The sequence below is a fragment of the Leopardus geoffroyi genome, chromosome B4, assembly GCF_018350155.1.
Source record: "Leopardus geoffroyi isolate Oge1 chromosome B4, O.geoffroyi_Oge1_pat1.0, whole genome shotgun sequence".
Lineage (NCBI taxonomy): Eukaryota > Metazoa > Chordata > Mammalia > Carnivora > Felidae > Leopardus > Leopardus geoffroyi.
The window spans coordinates 94,166,684-94,181,471 of record NC_059341.1 but is presented as its reverse complement, the minus strand read 5'-3'; the positions used below and the strand labels follow the sequence as shown (position 1 = coordinate 94,181,471).

General features: G+C 36.4%; 1 protein-coding gene across 1 annotated transcript in view; it reads right to left on the bottom strand.

Moving 5' to 3' along the window:
* Window positions 1–7,469: 7,469 nt before the first annotated feature.
* Window positions 7,470–14,788, bottom strand: part of RAP1B (RAP1B, member of RAS oncogene family) — a 45,159-nt gene continuing 37,840 nt past the window's right edge. Inside the window, exons 5-8 of the mRNA XM_045466166.1 lie at window positions 13,943–14,083; window positions 12,159–12,302; window positions 11,136–11,252; window positions 7,470–8,717 (exon numbers count right to left, since the gene is read on the bottom strand). Coding sequence (XP_045322122.1) covers window positions 11,166–11,252; window positions 12,159–12,302; window positions 13,943–14,083 — 372 coding nt within the window. The 3' untranslated portion in view covers window positions 7,470–8,717; window positions 11,136–11,165. The remainder of the gene's footprint in view (window positions 8,718–11,135; window positions 11,253–12,158; window positions 12,303–13,942; window positions 14,084–14,788) is intronic.

Below are 14,788 nucleotides of genomic sequence, written 5' to 3'. Positions count from 1 at the left end.
GTAACCAATGTTACTGCCTCTTTGAGGGAGTTTTAGGAGTAACTAAGAAAAAAGCTCTTTCTTATGATGTAATAGCCTTGGAGAGATGCAGCTCTTTCCTGACAGCGGTGGAAGAAGTGGCGTTGGAAATTGTCTTCACTTTCCAGGGCTGACACAGTTTGGCACTTTACATCTACTCTGGATGACATCTTGAGATTCGTCCTCTTTACCCACCCTGAACGAGCCTTGGCAGAGGGCCTCGTGCAACAAAATCATTAACTCTACATCTGGCATTAGCCACATCCCGAGAAGGGGAGAATGCCTTGACTGTAAGAATATCCTGTATCGGTTCAGGGTAGAAAGAGGACAGCAGGTGCCATCCTCTATGACAGCATTGGTGGAATGAAATTAGTGTCATGGCAGTGGCTAACAATACTCTTTGTTCCTGAAAAATTAAGGGCTAGCTGTTAGGTTTGCTAACTAGTTAATTACTAGCTGGTCTAGCTTCTGCAAGGAGCTCAAAATGTATTTCAGGAATTGATACCGTCTGTTAGTCTAATCCAATAGACTCTATTAAATAGTTTCCAGTTAAAATCTTGTATGATGCTTTACTGAAGTCAGAAAATTCAAAGGAACAAATGAGTGAAATGAGAACTTTTTCCAGAATAGTACCAGGAGACAATGACTAATTCAATTTCTGGAACAGTAAGTTTGTTTCTGAAATATGTAAAGCACACAAATGGTTACTGTCTCCTTATAACATTACTTACACTAATTAATGGATAAAACTTATCTGGAGAAGGTCCAAATCCAGTTCTGAGAAGTGATTACGCAGACAGAAATCTCCCCCTTAACGCAGGATGTACTAACAAATACAAAAAAACCCTATTGGATTGAATTAATCCCTAATTTGCTTGTCATTTGGCTCTTGTGCCTGTCCATCACTCCAATTACTGAAACAAAAAACAAACAAAAAAGCAGTAAGGAAAACATTCAATTAAGTGCAGCAGTGGAGTAAAATCTTCTAAATCATGATGGTTTCAGAAGTGCTCACTTTCTCCTAATATGAATCATGTATGTCCGGATAAGGGTGGAGGGGAGGGGGAAAGAAAACCTTGAGTCTGAAGATGAAAAGTAAGAAAATAAAGTTTGTTATTTATATCACTCCTAAATCTAAGCCAGTGGAAGGGGGAGATTATTGTCAGCACTGAAAAAATAGAATATATATAGTGAAGACAAGACATATGCTAACACAAGTGGAAGGTAATTCAGCAGGATAAATTAGCAGAATTACATGAGTATTTTATATGAGTACTATGTTGGTTCTGAAATTGTGGCGCTAGCCTGGAATGGACCCCTTATTGACTCCTGGAAGGCTCATCTGATTCTAGGTTTCCCTCCAAAGAATCTCTACAGAGTAGCTTAGACGTGGAGCTTTCCGAGATTGGATTTCTCCCGGGAGATCTCTAGGTCTGTGGATTCAATTCAGCATGTTTTGGGTTATCATGCTGATCTTTGTTACTGTAAAGTTAGTAGGCTGACAATGGCTCCCAGATAATGTCCTAATCCCTAGCTTGTAGTATTACCTTTATTTGAAAAAAGGCAAAAATAAATAAACATAAAAAAAAAAAGAGACTTTGCAGATGTAATTAAGAATTCTGAGAGATTTTCTTGGATTACCCCAGGTGGGTCCTAAATGCCATCACAGAAGTCCTTAAAAGACAGGAGACACACATAGAGAAGACATGAAAATCAAAGCAGAATCTGGCACGTTTGTGTCTTAATGTCAAAGAATGCGAGCAGTAAGGAATGGGTTCTCTCCTAGAGCTGCTAGGGATCAAGGCCTTGCTTACACTTTTGATTTTGGCCTTTTGTCCTCCAGAACTGTGAGAAAAAGTTTGTGTTCCTCTAAGCCACTAAATGTGTGGTAATCTGTTACAGTAGCCCTAGGAACTAATACATACTGCTTAACTAGGACATGAATGTCTTTCTAGAAAGCTATATAAATAGAGCAAGAACAGATGAGAGCCCAGTTAATAACAATTTATCTCCCTAACACATTTCTGTGGGTAAAATACCAAAGTGCCTTATAAGAAAAATGAGAGGGGCAAAAATGTTTATTGGAAAGGTATGTGGAGAAATACTTCAATGGCATGTATTTGAAAGATGCCTCATGGCTTCGGTTTAGCAGAATTTGAAAAAAGCCTTGTCAACGTTGGCTCTGAAATGCTTTAGAGCCGCTACACGGACACCCATAGACCTGATACTAATTAAAGGCTGGAATTTCCAAAATCATCCTATTGTCTCCAATTAATAGCCAATTCCCCACCAAGAAGTATAGAAAGGGACAGGCATAAATTATGATGTGTCCAGATTCTTTTGACATAAATTATGATGTGTCTAGAGAATAAAATTACTGCTGGCCTACAGATCAAGTAGAGAACGTTATCTTGTTCCTTGCCATCGAAGGCGCTGTATTCTCAGGCTGTGGAAGGCTATTTGCTGCCTTCTCTCTGTAATAGCAATCCTTTGTACTCCAACCTTCTCCACTCCAGCCCACTTAGGCTGGGCTTTCCTATTTCACTTTCTCCATGCTTAATCCTTATGAAAATAATTTAATTCACTCACGGTTTCAGTTGCCTTCTGTATGTCAATGACTCCAAGGCTCAACTGTTACAATCTGCCTCTCCTCAGAATATACTCAGCAAAATATTTCCCTTAACATCAACATCTTACCAAAAAGTTCTTTCACTCATGCACTAAAAATAATTCCTTACAGGCTTCTTTCCATGTTACTGTCATTGGTGCTCAGTCTCTCTGGTCTTGTTGATAGATCAGGTTGTTTCACTCTTTCCTTCAGTTTCTATACCTAAGCCATTAACCAGTTCTCTAGTTATTCCTTTAAAAATTCTCTTCGACTTCCCTGGTCACCACGGCTCTAACCATAATCATTTCATGCTTACAGACCCCAGCAGCCCACAAGCTGTCTGGGTTAACTCAGGCTCTACCATCACTCCTCCTGGGACTATTCTTCATGGCTCTCAAATCTGTTGTTGCTTTAATCATATGATTCCCATTTAGAACAACAGGGTATTTCCCTGCTAACTACCCACTGTATATACTATATTATTTATTTGATTGTACTCCGTTGCCAACATGGAAAGGTACTTTTTTTTCCCTGCCAGCTATGTAGTTCTCCAATCAGTCCTTAATTTGCTCAGAGAATCTAACTAAAACTGACCTGAGCAAAACAGAAATATAAATCAAATAGTTTACATATTTTATTAAAAATTTTTTTAATTTATTTTTGAGAGAGCTCATGCGTGGGAGAGAGCGAATGCAAGCAGGGGAGGGGCAGAGAGAGAGACAGGGAGACACAGAATCTGAAGCAGGCTCCACGCTCTGAGCTGTCAGCACAGAGCCTGACGTGGGGCTCTAACCCACAAACTTTGAGATCACGACCTGAGCCGAAGCCGGACGCTTAACCGACTGAGCCACCCATTCACCCCTCAAATAGTCCATATATTTTAAAGCAAAATGCAATTTTTAATCATTAGTATCAGTAGAGATAATAAGCACAAACGGTCTGTGGTTAGATATGAATTATTACATTTTCACTTTTTTGATACTTGTTGACTGATCTTTCCTACCATTGATGCATTAAACACCTTGCCAGTAGGGTCTGGGCTTATTCTATCATTTATTCTTTGCTACTCCTCTATGCCCGAGCATGGTACATTACACATTCAAAACTTTGACAGTAATAGTTTCCTGTTCTGAACTTAGTGCTCACAGGGGATACAGACTACTATACTATCTATAGTACAGTATCTGTAGTACAGACTACAACAGAAATTTGAGTGGGTATTAATGGCAAATGACAAAAACATTAGACTTTGATCTCTGCCTATTTAAAAACTGCTATAACCTTTTGACTTAAGTGAAAGTATTATTCACACAAAAATCCTGCAAGATATGTGTTTACTTTTCAGAAAAAAACCTGGATTTTGACCCGTGTTGAACCTGGGTAATTATTTATGTCATCGTATAAGGAAAATCAGGTTAAACTAGGTTCCTAATAGTAAAAATTCTTTCCATGCCCTTTCACACAAATCAGAGAAATTATTAACTGCCTATAAATGATATTTATACATATTAAAAATAGTATTTTCCTGAAACCATTAAATTGTCCCAAATGGAAAGCTCTGAGAAAGTTTAAAACACAATAACCAAATGAGCTTTGCTCATTCGCCACTTGTCTCCCCCCCCCCCCCCCCAATAGAATGTATACTCCATGTGGGCAAAACGACCCTGCCGTATCCCTCACACGGCGAACAATGCCTGGAACACGGCAGACATGCAATACTGAATACATCTGCTGATTCTTTGATACAAAAACCAGGCAGATGTCTCTAATTTTGGATAAAATCTTTAAATTCTTAGTTCAGTAATCTATAGGCTACAAACAAGGATGTTTTAAGGAAGCAAGTTAAAATTATGTGCAACACGTGCAATACTTTTTATCTGCATTTAGAAAACAGACCTCTTTAGCAGTATTTTACTTTCAAAGAGAAACTAATGTCAAGCCCACAAACTTAGCTGCTCCATTAACAGGCTTACTAGCTAATTTTGAGAAATACCATCAATACCCCAACAAAGACTCATGCATTTTTCTCTGAATAGTCAGTTATGAGAAACTAGGTTTCATTCTACTCTGAATCTATTACACTTCTCTTAGTGCATTCATAAAATACCAGATGTATTGATGCAATGGAGCAAATTACAGAATAAAGCAAAAACTTGAGTCCTATAAATCACAATTGTTAAGACTCACTGATAGTTTAGGAGAAGCCTGAAAACACTAAAATTTCTAAGCTAAAGTCATAGGAGTATTAATCATAAAATACTGTAACTCCTTACTACATTTCCAAGACTTAAAAGGGAGGGGACAAAATAACAGCTGGAGATTAAATTCAGTGAAGGCACAGAATGAGGAAAACTAAAAGAAAAGATGTTGCAGGGATAAGTTTTGATTCTAAGTTTGTTGCCCCACATCTAAAGATGAAAGGATTTAAAAAACAAAGCAAAATTTACTTTCATAACTGGGTATTTTAAAACTTTCTACTCCTAATATCCACATGTGCTGAAGATTATATATTAAATAAATAAAAAAACAACAACATGAAAGTCAAAGCAGCGTTTTTTACACCTTTGTAGAAAAAATTAGGTGAAATGTCATTCTGGTTTTCTCCTAAAATTGAAGTTTCTCCAGGTATTGTTGGGGACATGAAGAAGTACTCATGATTTTTCCCAATTGAATTATATTTTAGTATTTTTCCATTCAAGCACCAGAAAAGTCCATCGATAGGATTCGAATTCCTAAGCTGCAGTTACTAATTTGTTTTTAAACATTTTTTTTTTTTTTAGCGTTTATTCATTTCTGAGAGACAGAGACAAAGCATGAGTTGGGAAGGGGCCAGAGAGAGAGGGAGACAGAATCGGAAGCAGGTTCCAAGCTCCAGGCTCGAACTCACGAACTGTGAGATCATGACCTGAGCTGAAGTCAGATACTTGACTGCCTGAGCCACCCAGGTGCCCCTGTCGTTACTATTTTGTATGGGAGACAACGATGCTTTTTGCCAAACCACAGTCCTATTTCCAGTAGCAAAATACAAAATAAAAAGCAAAACAAAATATTGACCAAGAGGATGGCACTGGCATTTATTTCACTCCCTTTGAAGGGGTGCTATTATCATTCCTATTTTACAGATACGGGAACAGAGGTGCCTAACCACTGTCACATGCTAGGAAGTAGCAGAGCTGGGATTAGAAACCCAAGAAATCTGGTTCCCACAGTCTTATTCACTATACTGAAGTGTCCACTTTATTCTCCTAACACTCATCTGTAATTAATGTGTTGTTTCCCACCAGACCAGTGGTTCTCAGGCAGGGTGATTTTGCCCTTCAACAACCCCTCACTCCCTGAATCTAGCTGGAAAACACTTGGGCAATGTTTGGAGACAATTTTGGTTGTCACGACTTGGGGGTGGCGGTAGTATTACTGGCATCTACAGGGCAGATACATGATGTGCTGCTAAAAATTCTGTAATGTGCAGGACAGCCTCCCAACAACTCGTTATCCAGCATAAAACATATACCGGGTGGAGGCTAAGAAGTCCTGTAACACAGTATCAATTCTAGAAGGGCAGGGTCCTAAGCTGATCTCAGTTTTTGCTCTATCCTCACACCTAGAACAATTGTGCTTGACCAGTAAGTCTTAAACTTACCTGAATATTTGTTTTTTTAAGAGCCTAGAACTCAGCCTTGTGCCCAGCCGGTAGACAACATTTATTAAAGGTAACAAAATTAATGGTGATGCCCTCAAAGACGGTCAAATGGGTATAACAGGACACAGCAAATCAAGGCAATTTTAGTGCCCCATAATCCCACTTTCTGGGGTTTTTTCTCCCAATGACTATTAATAAAACCAGTTCTTCCAAGATAAGTCTCTTAAGTAAGTGGGGCTTCTGAAAGAACAGGTTTTTCTTTAGATACATAAAACTTTTAAATACATGGAACTCTTGGGAGTTAAATTTGTAAAAGATCAGACCTTTTTCTTTAAAATGAAAGCCTTTAAAGTTCCATTCACAGGGCGCCTGGGTGGCTCAGTTGGTTAAGCGTCCGACTTCAGCTCAGGTCACGATCTCACGGTCCGTAAATTCGAGCCCCGCGTCGGGCTCTGTGCTGACAGCTCAGAGCCTGGAGCCTGCTTCCAATTCTGTGTCTCCCTCTCTCTCTGCCCCTCCCCCATTCATGCTCTGTCTCTCTCTGTCTCAAAAATAAATAAACGTTAAAAAAAAAATAAAGTTCCATTCACATGGCATGTATTTAAGAGATTAGTAGACACCCCTAAATTAGATGGCATCACTAATCGATTGCTGATATGCTCCAGTGACTGGGAAATACTTTCAGAAAGTCTGAATTAAGATTGGTTTACAAATTTCAAAATAACTGTATAGCACACATAAGAAAAAGCCAGGTTATCTAAAAAGAAAGTAGTACTTGAGTCCACTTCATTCCAAGATCTTTATAACCATAATATTCTAAGTATAACTTCATCCTGTATTTTTAAAAAATCCATTAAGCGTAACATTTGTCCAAGTATTTTCAATTCTTTCCCCTACACTTCAAAGAGCTACTAAACATTACCCAAAAGGCATACGTTCATTAATATTGCTTGATTTACAAAATTCTTTTCCAAGAAAAAATTCAAATGGTGGTTTATGTGGCTATTCAAACAATACTAGGGAAAAAAATCTGACATCTTTCACTCACCATTTCTATAATGAATGAATGAATTTGGCTTGTCCAAATCTTAAATTATGAAATCACACTATGTAAAATGCACCTATTACATTTAAAAAGTTAAACCCATATTTATTTACTAGCACTGTTAAACATTACACAAAACACAGTCAAGTGGCAAGTAATTATAATGCAAGCCCTTGCATGGCAATCCAAATTTATTGAACTACTGATGCTAAGTTATACAAAATTGCACCACTTTAATTAAGGCTTTTAGTTTACATTTGGCCACCTCAAAGTCGTTGTAACATTAGGTTGGTCAATTTAAATACTGTGGCTCCCTGTTGGATAGACACACAATCTTTACACCCAAACGTTAATGCATACAAAGCAACAAGGCATTGTTAAATAAAACAGCAATAGTTACTGCAACTTAGGCCTTGTGACCAATTACACATGATTAAAATTACTTCCCACATTCACATCCACAGTACTCGTCCACCATTTAACATCTCAACCAAAACGTTACACATGTGAAACAATCACTAACAGGCAAAAATACTAAACCTGTATATTTGGTATTGCAAATACACTTATGCATGAGCAAGCAAGGGATTCACAGTGAGAATCTACAGCTGCAGAAGCCTGAAAATGATTTACAAAAATTGTTAAATCATTAAAAAATTGTTTGAAAATATACACTTCTTGTTGTAGACCCCCACTGTACACACAACTATAAACATTGTTCCCTATGTAAACAAAAAAGGAAACATATAATAAAAGATTTGAAAAGTCTGGACATTTCCTTCCCAACAGATATTAAAGGCAACGTCTTTAATCTAAGACATTATACTGAAAGGACTATCATATTTTAAAGACAAGATCACTGTCTCCACAGGTTTTTTTTAAAAATTAAAAAAACTATATAGCTGTGTTAATCAAAGCACTTATTTGTACAATACAATGATAATGACCTTGAATTTCTTAAAAAAAATTACAATAAGCTACAAGTATCAAAGAAGCGAAGTTATCTGGAGTAGTCTATATAGGAGCTCTTTGGACTTTCTTTTATTATGCTAAAATAGTGGTGCTTTTAGGATTTACATTATTGTACTCTCCAATACAAAGTATGGGGCATGTTAAAGTATACAGTACACCATTTTCATACATGTACAACATTGGTGGATGAAAAATGTCTCTTAGCAGTAATACTGGATTGTAGCCTCTGGTTTTACCAGCTGCATACTCTAGGACTATTATATAAGTAAAAATCTCTCTTGTGATACTGGAAAGTGATTAGAATGTGCAAACTGATGTAGTAGCTTTCATCCGCCTCTTAAAGGGTACCACCACAGAAAGTCCATTTAAGATGTTGGTAGGTTTAACAAAGTTGGAATGCTGGCACTGTTGAATTGGGCAACAGTTCTTCAGACCTGTCAAAACGAAAAAATTACATTGAAAACATGGGTTGAAAACAGCACACTCAAGATCCAAAGGAACACAGTAAAACAACAGTGTTAAAGTGTTAGAAATGAAGAGAATACAGGCCCTTGTCATTACATTCGTGACGATGTACACACAACTCATAGCAAAGCAAAGCGTGGGGAGACATTTTCATCTTTTTGGATGACTTCATCTATTCTGCTGCCCTCCTGAAAGTCAGTCAAATCAAAGTTTTAGATACAAAAAGGGAATGTACCTTAGTGCAAATTTCTGTGTATTACCCTTCCAAAGACTAAAAGCAGAATAATAAAAAACACCACATGAAAACTTTAGGTCAGATCAACTTTATTAGAATTAGGATTAAAAAACAGATAGCGACATTAACAAAATGAATGTTTCCAATCCTAGAATTACATTAGTATAGAATGCACATCTAACAAGGGTTTCTAATACCAGAAAACCAAGACCTTTCTTCCATACTCTTCCAGGAAGAGTGGCTACAAAGCTAGTTCAGAGAAGCAGACAAAACAATTTATTTCATGATGGCTCTTAACAGTTGACAGTTATAAATGTTCTAATTCCATATTTAAACAAATTAGATCAACTTAAGATGGATGTCAGAAAAAGCTGGTATTACGCTAAAATCATACGTAATTAAACTAAAAAAATTTGTGAGTGATGTAAAAGAAGTAAAATCAGAACTTTCTGCCAAATATTTATTTTCTTTGGATGATTTTCTGTATACATTCCTGACTATGAAAAAGTTTTCTTTTTTTACTGTTTCTCTGGGGTTCAGACTTGCTACAAGTTCCAGAAATGCTGTTAATATAGATATGGCTGTTGAAGCAATTTTTATAAATGCCTTGAACTTTAAGTCCTCATTTAGTCTGAACGAGTTTGGTAACTTTTCTAAATCCTAGCAGACTGAATGTAGCAAATTGAATAGCACAGATGGGAGTGTGTGAGCTCACGCACATGTGTGCCAAGAATGGGCATGTGGTCAGGAGTGAGAGGATGTCAGGAATGAGAGCACTTATCTAAACAGAAAGCTTTAAATGCAGAGTAGGGACAGAAACTCTAAGAGGCAGAATCAGAAGTGCTATAGTAGAAGGCCATTTTAACACAGGAAGTAGCAGAGCCACAAATACTAAAAGTTCTCAAGGATAAGTACAGTAAAATATAGTTTTAATGGTAAGGGGGCAAGAAACCATTCTCATTGGCAAAGAGCAGCAGATGATAGTTGAGGGTTTATCAAGTACCAGGTACTGATCTAAGTGATTTACAAGTATTAACTCATTTAAAAAAAATTTAAAAAAAAGTTTTTTTAACGTTTATTTTTGAGAGAGAGACAGAGCACAAGTAGGGGAGGGGCAGACACACACACACACAGAATCTGAAGCAAGTTCCAGGCTCTGAGCTGTCAGCACAAAGCCTGACGCAGGGCTTGAACTCACGAACTGCAAGATCATGACTTGAACCAAAGTCGGATGCTTAACTGACTGAGTCACCCAGGCGCTCTGATATTAACTCATTTAATATGACTGTTTTCAAAAACTATATAAAAATGTTGCATGTTCAGTTTTCCTTTGTCATCTCATCTCTTGAGTTGTTTCTGTGGTTTTCTATGCCTGGGAACTCTTTGGCTATCAATGTCTTTTGCTGACGGACTTTCCCTGAATCTGCAGTTTATATTTGACTAATTTGGTGCCCCAGGTATATATGCTCCTATAGGACCTATAACAGCATAGTGACTAAGCATGGGCTTGAGAGCTAGTTCATTGTTTAAATTCTGAGCCATGAACTCAGATCACTGGATTCAAATTCTGGCTCTGCTATTTACTAACTGCAGGGCATGAACAAGAAATAATCTTTTTGTGCTTTAATTCTCTCATCTGTTATATGAGAATAACAGCTCCTGCCTCAGAGGACTGTTGTGAGAATTCAATTAATATGTGGACAATACTGAGTGCCAGGGATATGATAAATGTGTCAGGAGTTTTTACTATCAATCCGATGCTGGACTTACACTATCCTGCATTTATCATATTTTGCAACTGTTTGTCTAATTCTTCCACTAGACCTGACTTAGCTTAAGGCTATAGATAGGAAAGAAGGTTGGTTTTGCTCACCACAATACCATCAGCACAAACCAATGTCCCAGTGGGGCATAAGTATACATTGGATGAACTCACCTACAATATTCAGTTACATGAAATACCCTACTTTTGATGATATATAAAAGAAATAATTAATTACTGGGATATCATACTAACTTGTGGATATCTTAAAAAGGAAGTAACCATCTTTTTTTTTTTTAGAACAACAGAACATTCTATACTCGTTTTCTTCATAGAGTGCCCTTAATGAAGCTGAAGTTAAAGGTTAGGGAAAAAGATAAATTAACATACCTGGCTCAGAGCTACAATGCATTTAATATATTAAAGCAGCTGACATGTTGACTTTTTGCGGGTCTTCCCAGGCACTGGAGTTTTTCTGTTAATTTGCCGCACTAGGTCATAAAAGATCTGCAAACACAGTATTTTTTTTTTTTTTTAATTTATAGGAGAAAAAAACCCAAAAAAGAAAAAGTAAAATGAAAGACTGAACTTTCCATGGATATATATATGAACTCCAACAAGTATTATGTTCAGTTAAGGAATAAGTAAAACCAGGTATTTCTGTAACTGCTAAATTTTCTTATTTTTTAGGGGTGCTAAAATTATTCTCCTTAAAACACACACTGACTTAAGAAGCAGCAGAGATCTTATTGTAGTTCATTAGAACATTTAACACCATTCAAAGAAAACCATCTTTTACTCTTTAAATCTATGTATCTTTATCCCATAATATTACTTAAGCCCCTTCAAAGCAAGAACCGTGCATGCCTTCTTGAATTTGTCTCCATCTTTTTTTTCTTTTAAAGTTTATTTTTATTTATTTTGAGAGACAGAGAGCAAGCAGGGGAGGAGCAGAGAGAGGGAGAGACAGAATCCCAAGCAGGCTCCACGCTGTCAGCGTGGAGCCCAATGTGGGGTTTGAACTCACCAACCGTGAGATCATGACCTAAATGGAAATCAAGAGTTGGACGCTTAACCGAGCCACCCAGGTGCCCCAATTTGTGTCCATCTTTTACAAAACATCCTTTATACACACACACCTGAACTCTTAATCCTGTCTTTCCCACCCCTATCTTTTTTTGTCCAGTCTTTCTTTTTTTCATAGTAAATTCCAGCATTTAATAAAGAGGCTATAATAGATAGCTGTGCTGCTTATTAACATGTATATATTTAACATAAGATTTTTGGTTAGAAGATCAACAAGCACCCGGAGTAAGCATTAACTTGGAGCTGTGTTAACACACACACATATTTTTCATTAATTTTAAATCCTGAATTCCAAATCAAGAGTTTTTTTAAAGTATGTCACCATACCTCATTAACATTTATTTTTGATTTTGCGGAGGATTCTAAGAATGCACAATTGTTCCATTGTCTTGCTAGATTTTGACCTTGTTCCTTTCCTACAACTCTTTCATCTTCCAAGTCACACTTATTACCAACCAGAATCATTGGAACCTAAAAATACAAAACAAAATTGTGAGGGTAAAAAAAAGTAAGTGAATATGCTCTATACATTCAAATCCAAAGAATTCTAAGAGTCAACCCTAAGGATTACTTTTTATGCCCAAGAAAAATACTAAATTAAACAATATGTAATAAAATTTATAGTCAAATATGAAAACCTTAACTCTGTTCAGAACCTTTCATGTGAAATTTTTAGAAAACAAACTATGATGTACTTATAAAAGAGGGAAAAAAAACTTTAAAATTATGTCCCAATGGACTTATAACTAAATATAGTAAGCAAAACACAAAATATTTTTAAAAAGTACAAAAGGGTATTACTATGAAATGTCAATATATTTCAAAAGTTTTAAATGTTTTTCTAAGGGATGTGAATCAATTACAAGTTTTTTGGTTTACCGACATGCATTTATCAAATAATCATTCTTAATTTAATAATACAAAAAGGAGAAATTTGGAAAGCTCCTAAAAGTTTTAGTTTTTACTAAAAATTTAGACAACCTTAATCATGTGATGTCTGTAACTTTAAAAGGACACTATAGAGATAAATAATACTTACTCTGTAAAATTCCTATTAATCATTTAGAGATTGGTTTTCTAGAGAATTTTTGGGAAAAAAATCCAAATTAGAATATCAAGAATTTTGGCTTTTAGGAACAGATATAAAATGTTATCTTCATACTTATTTAATTTAATGTAACTGAGAAGAACACTAATTATCAGAAATAGCAGAAAACAGACTAATTGTGAAATGTTCACTGAGCTGTAAAGATGTAATAATTCCCCAAAGTTCTCCTGTTTTAGAAGTCGAGGAAATGGGAACATTTCCCACAGATGCCTCTGAACTCTCACAATATTTGCTTATAATTAAGTTATGTATATAATACAGTGGTTCTTAAAAGTGTGATACCCAGACCAGCAGCATCAACACCATCTGGAAACCTGTTAGAAATGGAAATTCTTGAGCCCTAATCCTAGACCTACTGAATCAGAAATTGTGGGAGTCAGAGTTGGCAATCTGTTTTAACCAGGCATATAGCTGGTTCTGATGCAAGATCAATTCTGAGAACTGCTATCTATAGTATGATGAGGAAGTTAAGTAATCCTTTTAAAGTTTCCTACAGGGATTAAACTCCATTATGGTGCACTGTGAAGAGGTATGCAGGTTAATGTTAGAATCTAATGTATTTATTGGCTTCCTTCTAAAAATATTATTATGCTCCTTTTCTATCAGTTGAGGTGTGTTCATATGTAGTTCTGATTCTTGTTAGAAAGGCTCTTAAGTCTACCAGAAATGTATAGAACATCTATTAGTAACATTTGCCACCCACATCTTTCCTTCCTTCCCACCAAATGCATGATTTAAAGAGAGGAGGGGGATAAAATTTATTTTACACAGGTTAAGAAGGGAGGAGGGGATTTCTTACTTTCCACGTTATAAATATTTGAAAATATTATGAGTGTTAAAGATGTATTTCTGCCTTTTAAGGAAAAAAGCTTTCGAAAAACTAGTCCCCCAACCCCCCACCAACCACATGAACTTTAAATTGGATTTAAATTCAAATTCTTAAACTGGGTATCACTACAGTAAGGGTTTGAAATAAAATATATTCATTAGGAAATCAGCTTACATCATCAGTGTCTTTAACTCGAAGAATTTGCTCTCTCAGATCTTGTAAATCATTAAATGTGGACTGTGCTGTGATGGAATAAACTAATGCAAAGCCTTGTCCGTTTTTCATGTATAAATCCCTCATTGCGGTAAATTGTTCCTATAGCAGAAACAAAGGATCATTAAAAAACAATAAAGTTCTTACAGTTAATTTGATAATTTTAAACGTCTATAATTAGTGCTTGATGAAGAATATAGTAGTATTATGTAACATTACTTAAAATTATAGTCCATGGCAAGATGCTATTTAAAAACTGGTATTTCATGAAATTTTTACTTAACAATAAAACAACCAAAGCAGATTTATGTGCAATAAATATACTTAAGTGGGGAAGAAATATCCTTTCTCCAAAAGAATCTGAAGGAGGCTCCAGGCTCTGAGCTGTCAGCACAGAGCCCGACACGGGACTCGAACTCATGAATTGTGAGATCATGACTTGAGCTGAAGTCAGACGCTTAACTAAATGAGCCACCCTGGCCCCCCAAAAGGCAGTTTTTTAACATATAATATGTAGGGTACTGAAACAATCCCCAAGTTACTCACAGCTCATTTACTAGCTAGTTTACTATAGCTCTAAGGGGACCACCAGCATGCTTATCTACCTTATCTTGCCACTTTCCCACATTTTTCCTCCTTCACTAGACTGAGAGCCTTTGCAAGTAAGAACACAGCCCATGCCACATTGTCGGTGCTCAAACATTAGATGAATGAATACCATATACCCAGAATAAATCCTCCCTTCACCTTCAGATACCAACAAATCTAAGTTGGTCTATAAACACTTTGAAGGAGGAAAGATACTGC